Source organism: Sciurus carolinensis, chromosome 9 (genome assembly GCF_902686445.1).
Source record: "Sciurus carolinensis chromosome 9, mSciCar1.2, whole genome shotgun sequence".
Taxonomy (NCBI): Eukaryota; Metazoa; Chordata; class Mammalia; order Rodentia; family Sciuridae; genus Sciurus; species Sciurus carolinensis.
In genome coordinates, this window is record NC_062221.1 from 79,405,353 (window position 1) to 79,418,642 (window position 13,290).

At 37.0% G+C, this 13,290-nt stretch overlaps 1 protein-coding gene across 1 annotated transcript in view; it reads left to right on the forward strand.

Moving 5' to 3' along the window:
- Positions 1-13,290, forward strand: part of Cfap44 (cilia and flagella associated protein 44) — a 149,417-nt gene that overhangs the window by 110,362 nt on the left and 25,765 nt on the right. The window contains 2 exon segments of the mRNA XM_047563118.1: positions 7,407-7,584; positions 10,768-11,268. Of these exon segments, the coding sequence (XP_047419074.1) occupies positions 7,407-7,584; positions 10,768-11,268 (679 nt within the window).

The window sequence follows — 13,290 nt, forward strand, 5'->3', positions numbered from 1 at the left end:
ATGGAATAAATCTTCCTTTAAATACTGCTTTCATAGTGTCCCAGAGATTTTGATATGATGTGTCTTTGTTCTCATTTACTTCTAAGAATTTTTTTATTTCCCTGATGTCTTCTGTTATCCATTCATCATATAATAGTGTATTATTTAATATCCAGATATTGGAGAAGTTTCTGTTTTTTATTCTGTCATTTATTTCTAATTTCAATCCACTATGATCTGATAGAATACAAGGCAGTATCTCTATCTTCTTGTATTTGCTAACAGTAGCTTTGTGGCATAAAATATGGTCTGTTTTAGAGAAGGATCCACGTGCTGCTGAGAAGAAAGTGTATTCGTTCTTTGTTGGATGGCATATTCTATATATGTCCATTAAGTCTAAATTGTTGATTGTGTTATTGAGATCTATGGTTTCTTTATTCAATTTTTGTTTGGAAGATCTATCCAGTGGTGAGAGAGGTGTGTTAAAATCGCCTAGTATTATTGTGTTGTGGTCTATTTGTTTCCTGGAATTCAGAATGATTTGTTTGACATACATGGATGAGCCAATGTTTGGGGCATAGATATTTATGATTGTTATGTCTTGCTGATTTATGCTTCTCTTAAGCAGTATGTAATGTCCTTCTTTATCCCTTCTGACTAGTTTTGGCTTGAAGTCCACATTATCTGAAACGAGGATGGATACTCCAGCTTTTTTTCTGTGTCTGTGTGCATGGTATGTTTTTTCCCATCCTTCCACCTTTAGTCTGTGGGTATCTCTTTTTATGAGATGAGTCTCTTGCAGGCAGCATATTGTTGGATTTTTTCTTTTAATCCATTCTGCCAGTCTATGTCTTCTGATTGATGATTTCAGGCCATTAATATTCAGGGTTATTATTGTGATATGATTTGTATTCCCAGTCATTTGACTCATTTTTGTTTTTTGGCATGATTTGGTTTCTACTTTATTTGGCTATTCCTTTAGGTAGTTTCTCCCGTTGCTGATTTGCATCACTGTTTTTCATCTCTTCCTCATGGAATATTTTGCTGAGAATGTTCTGTAATGCCGGCTTTCTTTTCATAAATTCTTTTAGCTTTTGTTTATCATGGAAGGATTTTATTTCGTCGTCAACTCTGAAAGTAAGTTTTGCTGGGTATAAGATTCTTGGTTGGCATCCATTTTTTCAGGGCTTGGTAAATGTTGTTCCAGGCCCTTCTAGCTTTTAGGGTCTGGATTGAAAAATCTGCTGATATCTGTATTGGTTTCCCCCTGAATGTAATTTGATTCTTTCCTCTTGCAATATTTAAAATTCTGTCTTTATTTTGTATGTTAGGTTTTTTCATAATAATGTGCCTTGGTGTGGGTCTGTTGTAATTTCGTATATTTGGAGTCCTATAAGCCTCTTGTACCTGGTTTTCCATTTCATTCTTCAGATTTGGGAAATTTTTGATATTATTTCATTGAATAGGTTGTTCATTCCTTTGGTTTGTTTCTCTGTGCCTTCCTCAATCCCAATAATTCTTAAATTTGGCCTTTTCATGATATCCCATAATTCTTATAGATTCTGTTCATGATTTCTTACCATCTTCTCTGCTTGGTCAACTTTGTTTTCAAGAATAAATATTTTTTCTTCAATGTCTGAGGTTCTGTCTTCCAGGTGTTCTATCCTTTTGGTTATGCTTTCTATGGAATTTTTAACTTGGTTTATTGTTTCCTTCATTTCAAGGATTTCTGTTTTTTTTTTTTTTTTCAGTATCTCTGACTCTTTATTGAAATGATCTTTTGCTTCCCATATTTGCTCTTTTAATTGTTGATTGGTGCGATCATTTAATGCCTGCATTTCCTCTTTTATCTCCTGGTTTGCTTCCCTGATTGTTTTAATTATGTACACTCTGAACTCCCTTTCTGACATTTCTTCTGCTGTGCTGTCATTGGGTTTTATTGATATAGTATCTAGGTTTTTTTGGGACATTTTCTTCCCTTGTTTTCTCATATTGGTCAGATATCAATGGGACTCTTAGATATTGCAGATTTCCTCTATTGGCTTATAGTGTCCTTGTAGATTTCCAGTATATCACCTACCAGCCTTTAGTAGCCTGAAGTGTTGGAGGAACTTGATAATGCAGTGCTTCTGAAGACAGCTGCCCCTAGCCCGCTACTGGGTCCAGGGCTGGGGGCTGGTTGTGCATGGAAATCCTCTCACTGGGCGGTCCTGCTCCTAGAAACTGGCTATAGACAGGGCCTGCCCCTGCCTGAGGGAGCCAGGCTGCTCAGGGAAAGCCTCTCCCTGTCCTGCCTTGTTCCCAGAAGCCGCCTGTGGGCCAGGGCCCGCTGCTGAGTTCAGGGCTTGGGGTTGGCTCTGTGCAGAAAAGCTCTCACTGGGCAGGCCTGCTCCTAGAAGCTGGCTGTGGACCCCGCCTGCTGCCGGAGGGAGCAGGGCTGCTTGGGGAAGTCTCTGGCTGCCCTGCCCTGGTCCCAGAAGCTGCCTGCAGGCCGGGGACTGCCGCTGGGTCCGAGGCTTGGAGTTGGCTCTGTGTGGAAAAGCTCTCACTGGGCGAGCCTGCTCCTAGAAGCTGGCTGTGGATTGTGCTTGCCGCCGGAGAGAGCAGGGCTGCTTGGGGAAGACTCTCGCTGCCCTGCTCCAAGAAGCTGCCCATGTCCAGGTCTGCTGCCCAGGCCGAGCTTCACCTGGTGGGAGAGACTCACTCTGCAGCTCTTTGTTGGTCCGAGTCTCTCAATACCTCCCCTTCTTGAATCCTGAGTTCTGGAGCGACGGGAGATGCAGTCACCCTCTAGTCCGCCATCTTGGATCCAAATGCCTATTCATATCCTTTTAATTTCTTTCATCTGTCTGATTACTCTGGCTAGAATTTCAATGACTATGTTGAATAAAAGTGGTAAAAGAGGGCATCCTGTCTTGTTCCAGTTTTTAGAGGGAATGCTTTCAATATTTCTCCATTTAGAATGATGTTGGCCTTGGACTTAGCATAGATAGCTTTTACAATGTTGAGGTATGTTCCTACTATCCCTAGTTTTTCTAGTGTTTTGAATATGAAGAGGTGCTGTATTTTGTCAAATGTTTTCTCTGCATTTATTGAGATAATCATATGATTCTTGTGTTTAAGTCTATTGATGTGCTGCATTATGTTTATTGGTTTCTCTATGTTGATGAACCAACCTTGCATCCCTGGGACGAACCCCACTTGATCGTTGTGCGCTCTCTTTTTAGTATATTTTTGTATGCAATTTGCCAGAATTTGATTGAGAATTTTTGTGTCTATGTTCATCTGGGATATTGGTTTGAAGTTTCTTTTCTTGATGTATCTTTTGTTTTAGTATTAGGGTGATACTAGCTTCATAGAATGAATTTGAAAGGGTTTCCTCTTGAGGAGGGTTTTAGCTGTGGGCTTTTTATATGTGGGTTTTATTATGTTAAAATACTTCTTTTCTATCCCTCATTTGTTATGAGTTTTTGTCATGAATAGATGTTGAATTCATCAAATGCTTTTTCTGTATCAATTGAGATGAATGTGTGATTTTTTATCCTTTATTTTGTTAATGTAGTGAATCAAATTAATTAATTAAGGTGTGTTGAGCCTTCCTTGCATTCTAGGGATAATCTCATGTGGGCATACTGTCTGATCATTTTATGTTTTGGATTTGTTTTACTAATATTTTGTTGAGGATTTTGATATCTATAGTTATCAGCAATATTGTCCTGTAGTTTTTATTTTTTTTAATAAAAGTTGGCATCTTCTTTAAATGTTAGGCAGAATTTACCAGCAAAGTCATCTGGTTGTTTTTTCTTCACTGGATGTTTTTTGATTACTGTACTTGAGAAGAGTGTGTATTCAGCTGCTAGTGAATGGGATGTTCTGCATATATCTGTTAAGACCATTTGGTCCACAGTATTGTATGAGTCCTCTCTCTTCCTGATTGATCTTCTGTCTGGAAGTTTATTTTTTATTAAGAGTGGGGTATTGAACTCTCATACTATTACTGGATTGCTAGTTCTTTCTTCACTCTTGTCAATATCTACTTTATATGTTTAGATGTTTTAATGTGGGATTTACCAAATTCATAACACTCTGACACTATTCTTCTTTAAAGACAGATTCTTCCTCTCTAGTCTCTTTACTTTTCATTTCTTATTCTTGCTTATTTTATCGTCTATGAATGCCATGCAGTTTTGAAGAAAAACAATGAGAGTGGACATCCTTGCTTTATTTCCAGTAGTAGGAGGGTATTTCATCAGTCTTTTAAAATTTTCAGTGTGATTTCAGCTCTTTACAAGCATTTTATCAAGGTGAGTAAATTCTCTTTTATCCCTAGTGTTTTAACTTAACCAAGTTTTTTTAGTCAAGGATGGATATTGAATTTTATGAAATGCTTTTAGTATGTATGTTGAAATGATCATGTTTTTTCTTTTATTCTTTAATGTTGATAGTTACCTTGTCTAATTTAAAATATTAAATTAAATGAAGCTAGCATTACCATGATAAATCTCATTTCATCATGGTATATTATCCTATAAAAATATTGCTGGATTTAATTTGCTAGTATTTTGTTGGGGATGTTTGTATCTTTATTAGTCAAAAATTTGATCTATAGCTTCATTTTTATGTAATATTTTTTCTGGGTTGTTATCAAGGTAATACTAGTTTCACAAATAAGTTTAGAAATGTTCTTTCCTCTTTTGTTTTCTGAAAGAATCTGTGTGTAGGCTTGGTATTATATCTTTCCTAGATATTTGATAGATATTATCAGCGAAGTCACCTAACTTTGAAATATTCTTTAGGAGAAGATTTTAAATACAAATTCAAATTAGAAATTGTTATAGTTCTCATCAGATATTTTGCTTCTTCTTTGGTTGTTTTTGGTAATCTCTGTCCTTCAAAGAATTTGTGCATTTCATTTAAGTGTTCAAACTTATTACCACAAAATCCCTTAGTTTCATTTTAATATTTTGTTTCTGTTTTGATGCTCACCTTTAATTCAGGATATTGTTAATTTTTCTCTTTTTCTCTTTTTCCTGATGATTCTGGCTAATAGTTTACCAATGTTGATCTTTTCAAAAAACTAATTTTGGCCATAGATTTTAAAATAATTGTTTGCTTTCTGCATTGTTGGTTTTTTAAAAGAAACACTGTTTCAATATTTTTTAGAGTTCAGTATGTTCTTGAAAAGAGTGTGCTTTCTTGTTGGGCATAGTGCTCTACAGGTATCAATTAGGACAAGCTGATGAATAATGTGCCAATCTTCTCTGTTTTTCCCACTTTGAAAGCATGACTCTTTGAGTCACTCTTGAATTTCCCTTGGATTCACCCAGGTCTTCAGCTGGTAGGAACATGAGTTATTCTCAGATACATGTAAACTGTGAGAATTATTTGTTTTATAGCTTCCCATTTCCAACTACCTGTTCTTTGCCCAGTTACATGGTGTTGGTGTTTCACATTACCTTTGTACTGTGCAGATAAATATTCAACCAAGAACTTTAGAGAGCCCTGTATAGATTTCTGAAGATATTCCTTTATATAACTCTGATATTCTTTTCTGTGAGTTCTAACCCCTTGGGTCTTCATTGAACTCTGATCTCTATCTTCTCAATTAGTGAGTTCAATAGGTTATATTCGGGTCAGGATCCTATTGAACTCACTAATTCACTACTTCACAGTCTGAAATTACTCACAGGAGTAATTTCCTCCATGCAGTAAACAAAGTATTATGATTACTTCACTTCTCCTCTCTATGAGTTATAGTTTTATATTGTTTGTATTCAACATCTCCAGCCTATGTTGAATTTCTGAACATAGTTGTTTCATGTATTTTTTTGTTCAGTTCTCTAATTTTTTAGATCATGAAGGTAATTATGGGTCTTGTTTATCTAATATACCTAGAAGCACAAGTACCTCTTTTCTTTCTCTTCTCTCCTTCCTGTCCTCTTTCACCTTTCCTTCTTTAAAAATAATAATTCTTCCTTTTAGTTCATCTATACACAAATGAATGATTGTAAACTGATACAAAAAGCAGCATAGATTTCCTTGCTATTTTTCATTTTTGTTCTCCTAAAAGGGCTTTCTCCCAAAGCGAATTGCTGACTGTAAGCTGTACATTTTTGTATTGACTGACATACTTCACTTTAAAGAATTGGAGTCTCCCAATTAAGGGTCTTTCAAGGGAATGTTATCTGTATCCATAGATGTCTTAGAACTTCCAGAGAGTTTTGTTTCTGTGGAGAGCAATTCTTCCATTTTAGTCTGAGTATAAATGTTGCTTCTTTGTGGGAAAGTTGGGAGGGGCCAGCTGGTTCGGGAACCCCTTTTCAACTCATTAATTGATTTTGCCAAATATAGCTAACATTCCAGTCTACTCTTCTCACCTGCTGCCTTTGTTCATGGGGCCTCTGAGGTACTCTACAAAGAAAATCATATTCAATTATTTTTATAGCCTTCTCCTGCAAGTATTCTGAGCTGTATTTTGCTTTGGTCTGATTTATAAACTTCCTACAATTTCATCTTCTTTCTGTCTCTCAGAAACATATCAATGATTTTCTGTCCCATTCTCAGCTTTCATAATGATTCATTACATTTTATACCCCAATACTGTCATTTCCATGGGATTTGGGGAGAGAAGAAGAGGCAAATATATATGCTAATGTTATCATCTTGAACTAGGTGCCTTTTGTTGAAATTCTTGTGACAGTCATTTATGTAGTAAAAAAATTTTTAATTGACTTTTTTGTGATTTTTGAAAACCACCCAATTTCCAAAGTTTGCTTTATTTATTTGTTTATTTATTGATACTGCAGATTGAACTCAAGGATACTCAGCCACTGAGCCACATCCCCAGCCCTATTTTGTATTTGATTTAGAGACAGGGTCTCACTGATTTGCTCAGCACCTTGCTTTGCTGAGGCTGGCTTGAACTCATGATCCTCCTGTCTCAGCCTCTGGAGGGATTACAAGGTGGGCACCACCATGCCCAGCATTTTTTTTCATTATTGAGGGACCTTTATTTTATTTATTTATTTGTTGTGCTGAGAAACAAACCTCAAACATGCCAAGCAAATCTCTACCACTGAGCTACAATCCCAGCCCCCCAAAGCATAATTTACATTAAGAGAATATATAGCAATTTTAAATGTGAATTACTTACAAGTGAACCAAAGCCTAACAGTGACATAGATTATTTCAGTACAATGTAGCAAGTGGTTTTTATTTATTTAACTGTATATTATTTTTCTTGGGATCCTTAAAAAATAATCATTAGTTTAAAAAAAAAAAAACTTGGAACCTATAGACAAATGTGACATCACAGGCTCAGAATTGTTCTTTTGCCTGGTGGTTGAGTTTTAAAATGTATCTTTTAAAAGTAGGTAAATTAGAATTTACTGTTGTATTTGTGTCTGGGTTGTCTTTTTTTCTCAAAGATATAAGAGTAAACCTGATGAAGACTATGAAGATCCCAAAGATGTTCAAGCCATTAAAGAAGCCCAAGTGTATATGGGAGATTTCAATCTGAAGACAGCCCCAGACTACAAGATACCTGAACACATGAGAATAAATGCTGCCAAAAAGGAAGAGGAATTGGGACACCTTGTTTCTTTGGTACATACCCATAGACAAAGCACCCTGGGTTTTTCATTGAATTCTGCTAAAAATGACCCCTTTCCCCATTTGGTCCATAAGAATATGTAACCATAGAAATTTAAAACTAGAAAATGCTTTCATGGATATCTAGAACGCCCTCTTTTCATAAATAAGTCCCAGAGAGGACAACAGATTCTGCCTATCATCATTATTGTCAGTTAATACAGCAGAACTGGACTTCACATTAATTATATGTCTCAATACCAGTTTTATGGGTGAAAACTTTATACTATTTTGTAGACTTTGAACTTCTAACATTCAAACAAATCTCTACTGGATTTAACTTTTGACTGCTATAGATCCACAAAGAACTTAGGGAAAAAAGTCATTATTTAGTTTTTCTCTGCCTGACTTCTACCATTTTATAGGCAACTCAAATTAACCAACCAAGTAATATATTCCATTCTGACTTTGTCTGCATTCTTCTGAAATGCTTCTGATCATTCTGTTATAGTTTGCATCTGAAATGTTCCCCCAAAGCTCATATGTTAAAGACTTGATTTTCAACTGGTGATACTACTGGGAAGGGGTGGAAACTTTAGGAAGTAAGGTTTTCTTGGAAGAGGTGGGTCACCGGAGGCATGCCTTCAAAGGGTGTATTTTGTCCCTGTCCCCCACTTCTCTCTGCCATGAGGTGAGCAACTTTGCTCTATCACATGTTCCCTGCCATGATATTCTTCCTCATCATGGGCCTAGAAACAATGGAACCAACTGAGAAGCTGACCTTGTACTGAAACCTCTGAAACTATAAACCAAAATAAACATTTACTCCTTTAAGTTTATTTTATCAGGTATTTTGTCACAGCAACAGAATCTGATGTACTTCCTCATTTCTGATCCTTGTTTTTCTTAAGTTTCCTCTTCCTGCCATATTAACTCCCCACTCACTATTCAAACTGATAAGTGACTTTTCATACTTAAAGACTTAGAAGGTGTCCAAGCTATCTTTTTTAGAAGAAATTGATACTTGGCCACCTAACGTGGTTGTGTAGTTTTCACAGTTCATAGCATCACATCAGAGTGTACTGGTCATATTACATACAGAGTATCTTTGAATATTTCATAATTGTCAGACAAATGGAAATGAAGTGTCCTGAGAAAGGGATATCTTTTTCCATTTCATCAAAGATATTATATATGCCAGTAGTACAGGGATTCTGGCATGGCAATTCACATTCATAAATAAATTTTCATAGCTCGAAACTAACTTTCTGGCCAATATGGGCATTTTGGACATGTTAATAGTGGTCATTCAGATTATTTTCTAAGATAATTCTTACTTATTTATTATATTCCATCCACCATCATAGACCAATATTGCTATGACCACAAATTTTTAATGTGTTAAAATCCATGTATTTAGAGTTGCTAACTAGCTAACTACTGCCTATATGTGTGTATCTCAGATTCCAAGTTCATGTGGCCACAATTTATCATTCAACCTGAAATTTCCCTCCTTCCCTTCCTTCCTTTTCCTTTCTCCATGCCCCCTTTTATCCCTCCCTTTCTCCCTCCATTCCTCTCTCTTCCTTCTTTCCTTCCTGGTGCTGGGGATCAAACTCAGGGCTTCTTGAATACTGTGAACTCAGGGCTTCATGAATTCTATGCAAGCACTTCACCACTGAGCTGCACCCTTAGCCCACACAACTTGAAATTTCATAGTCCTGTAGAGAAGATGAGCAGATGTGGTGTTTTGAATGAACTTAATTGCATTGCATTGAAATCTACTTCATTAAAATGGCAGCATAAAATATTATAGAACATACTATTCTACACGTCAGAAGACTTCTGTTCCCATCTCTGGCACTAGTCATATGAACTTTGTGACTCATGTAAAGCTCCCTAACCTTCAATTTTCTCATCTGTGAAGAGATATTAATACCAATTAATACAATATGGCATGTCTACCTTATAAGGTCAATGTAATGGTCAATATCAATAAATGGTAATCATTGTTATGGTCAAATTCAAAATCTTGAAAAGTATTAAGAATTTTTAAAATAGTGTATTAGATTCTTTTCCCCTGGTTCATGTTTAGGCTCATGTGTCATTTGTAAAACTAGCAATTTGGTATGTAAGGAAGGTTTCTTAAAGAAGTGGGCTGTGTAGCCCCTAGTGGTTTGGGTTTTTTTCTTGTGTGCGTAATCCTCAATCCTCTAAGCACTTTAGAGGTGGTTCCCCACTCACCCAAGCACTTACTTTGAGTTTAAACCTTAATGCTTTAAAGGCTTATTATCAATTCTATAAAACATCTCCCCTATCTTGTTACAGTATTTATGCTTCACAGTAAATGTGTAGATAAATTTTGTAAGATTGCATGAAGAAGTGCCTTTTGATCTTTTATTATTTTTTAATTTTTCAAAATAACTCTTAATCTAGTAGTAGCTTAACTGCACACAGGAGGAAGGATTGCATCTGCCCTTATGCTCTGGAAGGGCATTTAGGAAACTCAGATCAGGGAGACAGCTAGTAGTGAGGGAGGGTGCAATGGATGTGTTCAGACCCTCTGATGGAGGCAGAGACTCACTTTGGCTTAGATAGATGGTGAAAGGGCCAAGGAAGAAAAGTTCCCTTGTTGTGATGTGATACTGAAATTCAGGATCATGACTTTGCTTACATGAGGAATAACAGTAAATATGTGGCCAACATACAGAATAAAACAGGCTAACTTCTGGGCTCTAAGTGGGCCATGAGGTGAGTCTAAGCCAAAGGAATCCAAGGTCCAGCAGTGAAAGGCATAGGTGCCCACTTTATCAGTCATCCAACCTGAATTTTCAGAATGGGTTAATGGCCTTCCCCTCCTTGGGGAATGTATCCCCAAATGAGCACAGCATTCAGGAAGGACTTCCATGGAGAGGTGAAGGAGGACTGGGGAACTCAGCTCTATAAACCAACTAAAAGAAACAAGTTACTGAAAACAGGGATATTGGAGGTCATGTCCAGACTGTCCTCCCATTTTAAAGGGGTTAAATAGGAAAAGTCTAAAAATTAAAGAACAGAGTAATTTAGTGCTGAACAGAGATGATCAGGTACATCTTCATCTTAAATTTCTACTAGGCTTACTAGTCAAGGGATAAGAGCAAATGTTGTTTCAAATTGTCATTTGTGAGAAGGCTGCTGTTTTCCTTCAATTTTTTTCAGGTCCATGGGAAAAAAATGCATATGAACAAGTGTATCCTCTCTCTTCGAGATCTTAAAGTGGCTGTTATTGAGGAAATACAGTGCCTGGTACAAGAACTGAAGAGCATTCAATCGACCCTCCACATATCCAAGCACATCCCAATTCCCCAAGTCCCCCAGATACACCCAGAAGAAGTTCCAGAAAAGAGATTTCACTATGATGAGGAGATTCTCAAAAAGTTTAAGCGACAGCGGATGAAAATTGAGGTGCAAAAGCGCAGCCATATGGATCAGATAGTGTCTACCAACGCAGGCAGAGGGTTCCTCAAACTCCCTTCTGGAAAGGATGGAGATGTGACAACACGGGACTCACTGTCTAGGTCATCCAGGGCATCGACATTCAGCCTGGAACTTCCAAAGCCACCTGAGTTTGAAAAAACAGAGCCTACTGAGGTGGAGCTGGAGATCATGAAGAGGGACGAGATTAAACACTTGTACACACAAGAGTACTTGACCAACAGGGTACGGAGCAAAACTGTCCCTATTTAAAGCTGAAAGGAAGGAGAGCATTTGAAAAATTAGATCTAGTTTATGACTTATCTATTTTAAATTTCTCTGTGTTAACCTTTCTCATCTCTGCCCAGCTCACTATTCCCTAAAGGCTTGACTCCCTCCTTATCCCTGGCCCTTTACAAATCTTTGTGCACTGCCCAGAGCTTTGGTGCTTTGTAATTTTATTATTTTTCTTTTTGGAAAGCTGAGTTTTAATGAAGGACAAACCCATGTTTTAGTTAGTTGGCATCTAAATGAAGTCCTGGTAAAGGGACATAGAGGAGCAGCTCTCAGATGACAGATGGAACATAATTCAAAATCTTCCCAGAAATGGGGTGCCTCTTCTTTTCACATATCCTCTTTCAAGTGATTTGCTCCAGTAATTGGGGTGTTTATGGTGATGACTGGGTTCGAGATTGTTTTGGAGCTACAATGGCAAATATTGTTCTTTCTAGGACAATCAGGGCCAGTCTGGGGCCAGATGTGTGGGATATGTTCTAAATATAAAAGGAAAAGAACCTTTCTTGGATAGATTGCGCACTGCTCCCAGCCATATGGAAACTGTCCTTAGTGTCTTTTCAACTCCACCCTGTCATGATACCCCTGTAGCTTCCCAGCCTTATTCTTCTCCTATCCTTTCTGCTTCATCCACCATGTTTCTTGCTGTCCCCACCTCCCCCAGTCTCCCTGTACCTCTCTCTTTATATCTATGCTTTCCCTTTTGCTATTTCCTTCTATCTACAATGACTTCCTTCTAGAGTTGAACCATCATTCAAAGTACAACTTAGTTCCAAACCTTCCTGTCATCTTCTGCCCACAAATGTACTCTGTCCTTGTTCCTAAGCTCCAAGTGTGCTTTCTCTTTTACACTGGCTTTTTTACTGTTCCGTGTGTGTTATAGTTCATTTTTCATTTATACAATTCTTGAGGGAAGGGCCACATGTACTTCCAATTCACCCACATTGTCTAGGACAATGGAAGATATATAATGATATATATATATATATATATAATGATATATATATATATATATAATTAAGTCTTAAGTTGGGATTTATTATAGCTAACTTATTGATGTAACAAGTATTTATTGGACATTCTCTGTGCAGGGACAGTTCTAGCAAGGTGCAGGGGCACAACAATATTCAGGAAAGACACATTCTGTATCCTTACAAAGCTTTCAGGCTCTTGGGTGAGAGAGGAAAAAAATATATAAGCTTTACAAACTTGGAAACCTGTGTGGTTTAGTTTCAGAATGGTCATGAGATGAAGAAATGTAGTTCTGACTCCAAAGAAACGTAGGAATGGTTTGTTTTTGTTGAACAACCATGAAAGAGGAACCCAAACACACAGTCTATAACCATACTTATGTAAAAGCTTTTCTTTTTCTTCTCCTTGGGTTTTGTGTGCATGCGTGTGTGTAAATGCTGTTCTTTCACTTTTTGTCTTCATGAAATTTATTTTTTTTAATTTATTTTTATTTTTACAGAATAAATTTTAATTCATTGTACACAAATGCGGTACAACTTTTCATTTCTATGGCTGTACATGCTGTAGATTCACACCATTTGTATACTCGAACAAGAACATAGAGTAATATCCACTTACACTATCTTTGTCTCATTCTTTCCCCACCCCTTCCCTTTCCCCTTCCCTCATTTCTCTCTACACAATCCAACCCTCCTCCATTCTTCACTTACCACATCCCCTCCCTATTATGTATACAAAACATTATCAGAGAAAACATTTGGCCTTTGGTTTTGGGGATTGGTTATTTCACTTAGCATGATATTCTCCGATTCCATCCATTTACCGGCAAATGCCATAATTTTATTCTTTCTGACTGAATTATACTCTTTATCCATTCATCTGTTGAAGGGCATCTAGGTTGGTTCCACAATCTAGCTATTGAGCTGCTATAAACATTGATGTGACTGCATTACTGTAGTATGATGATTTTAGGTCCTTTGGGTATAAATTGAGGAGTGGGAT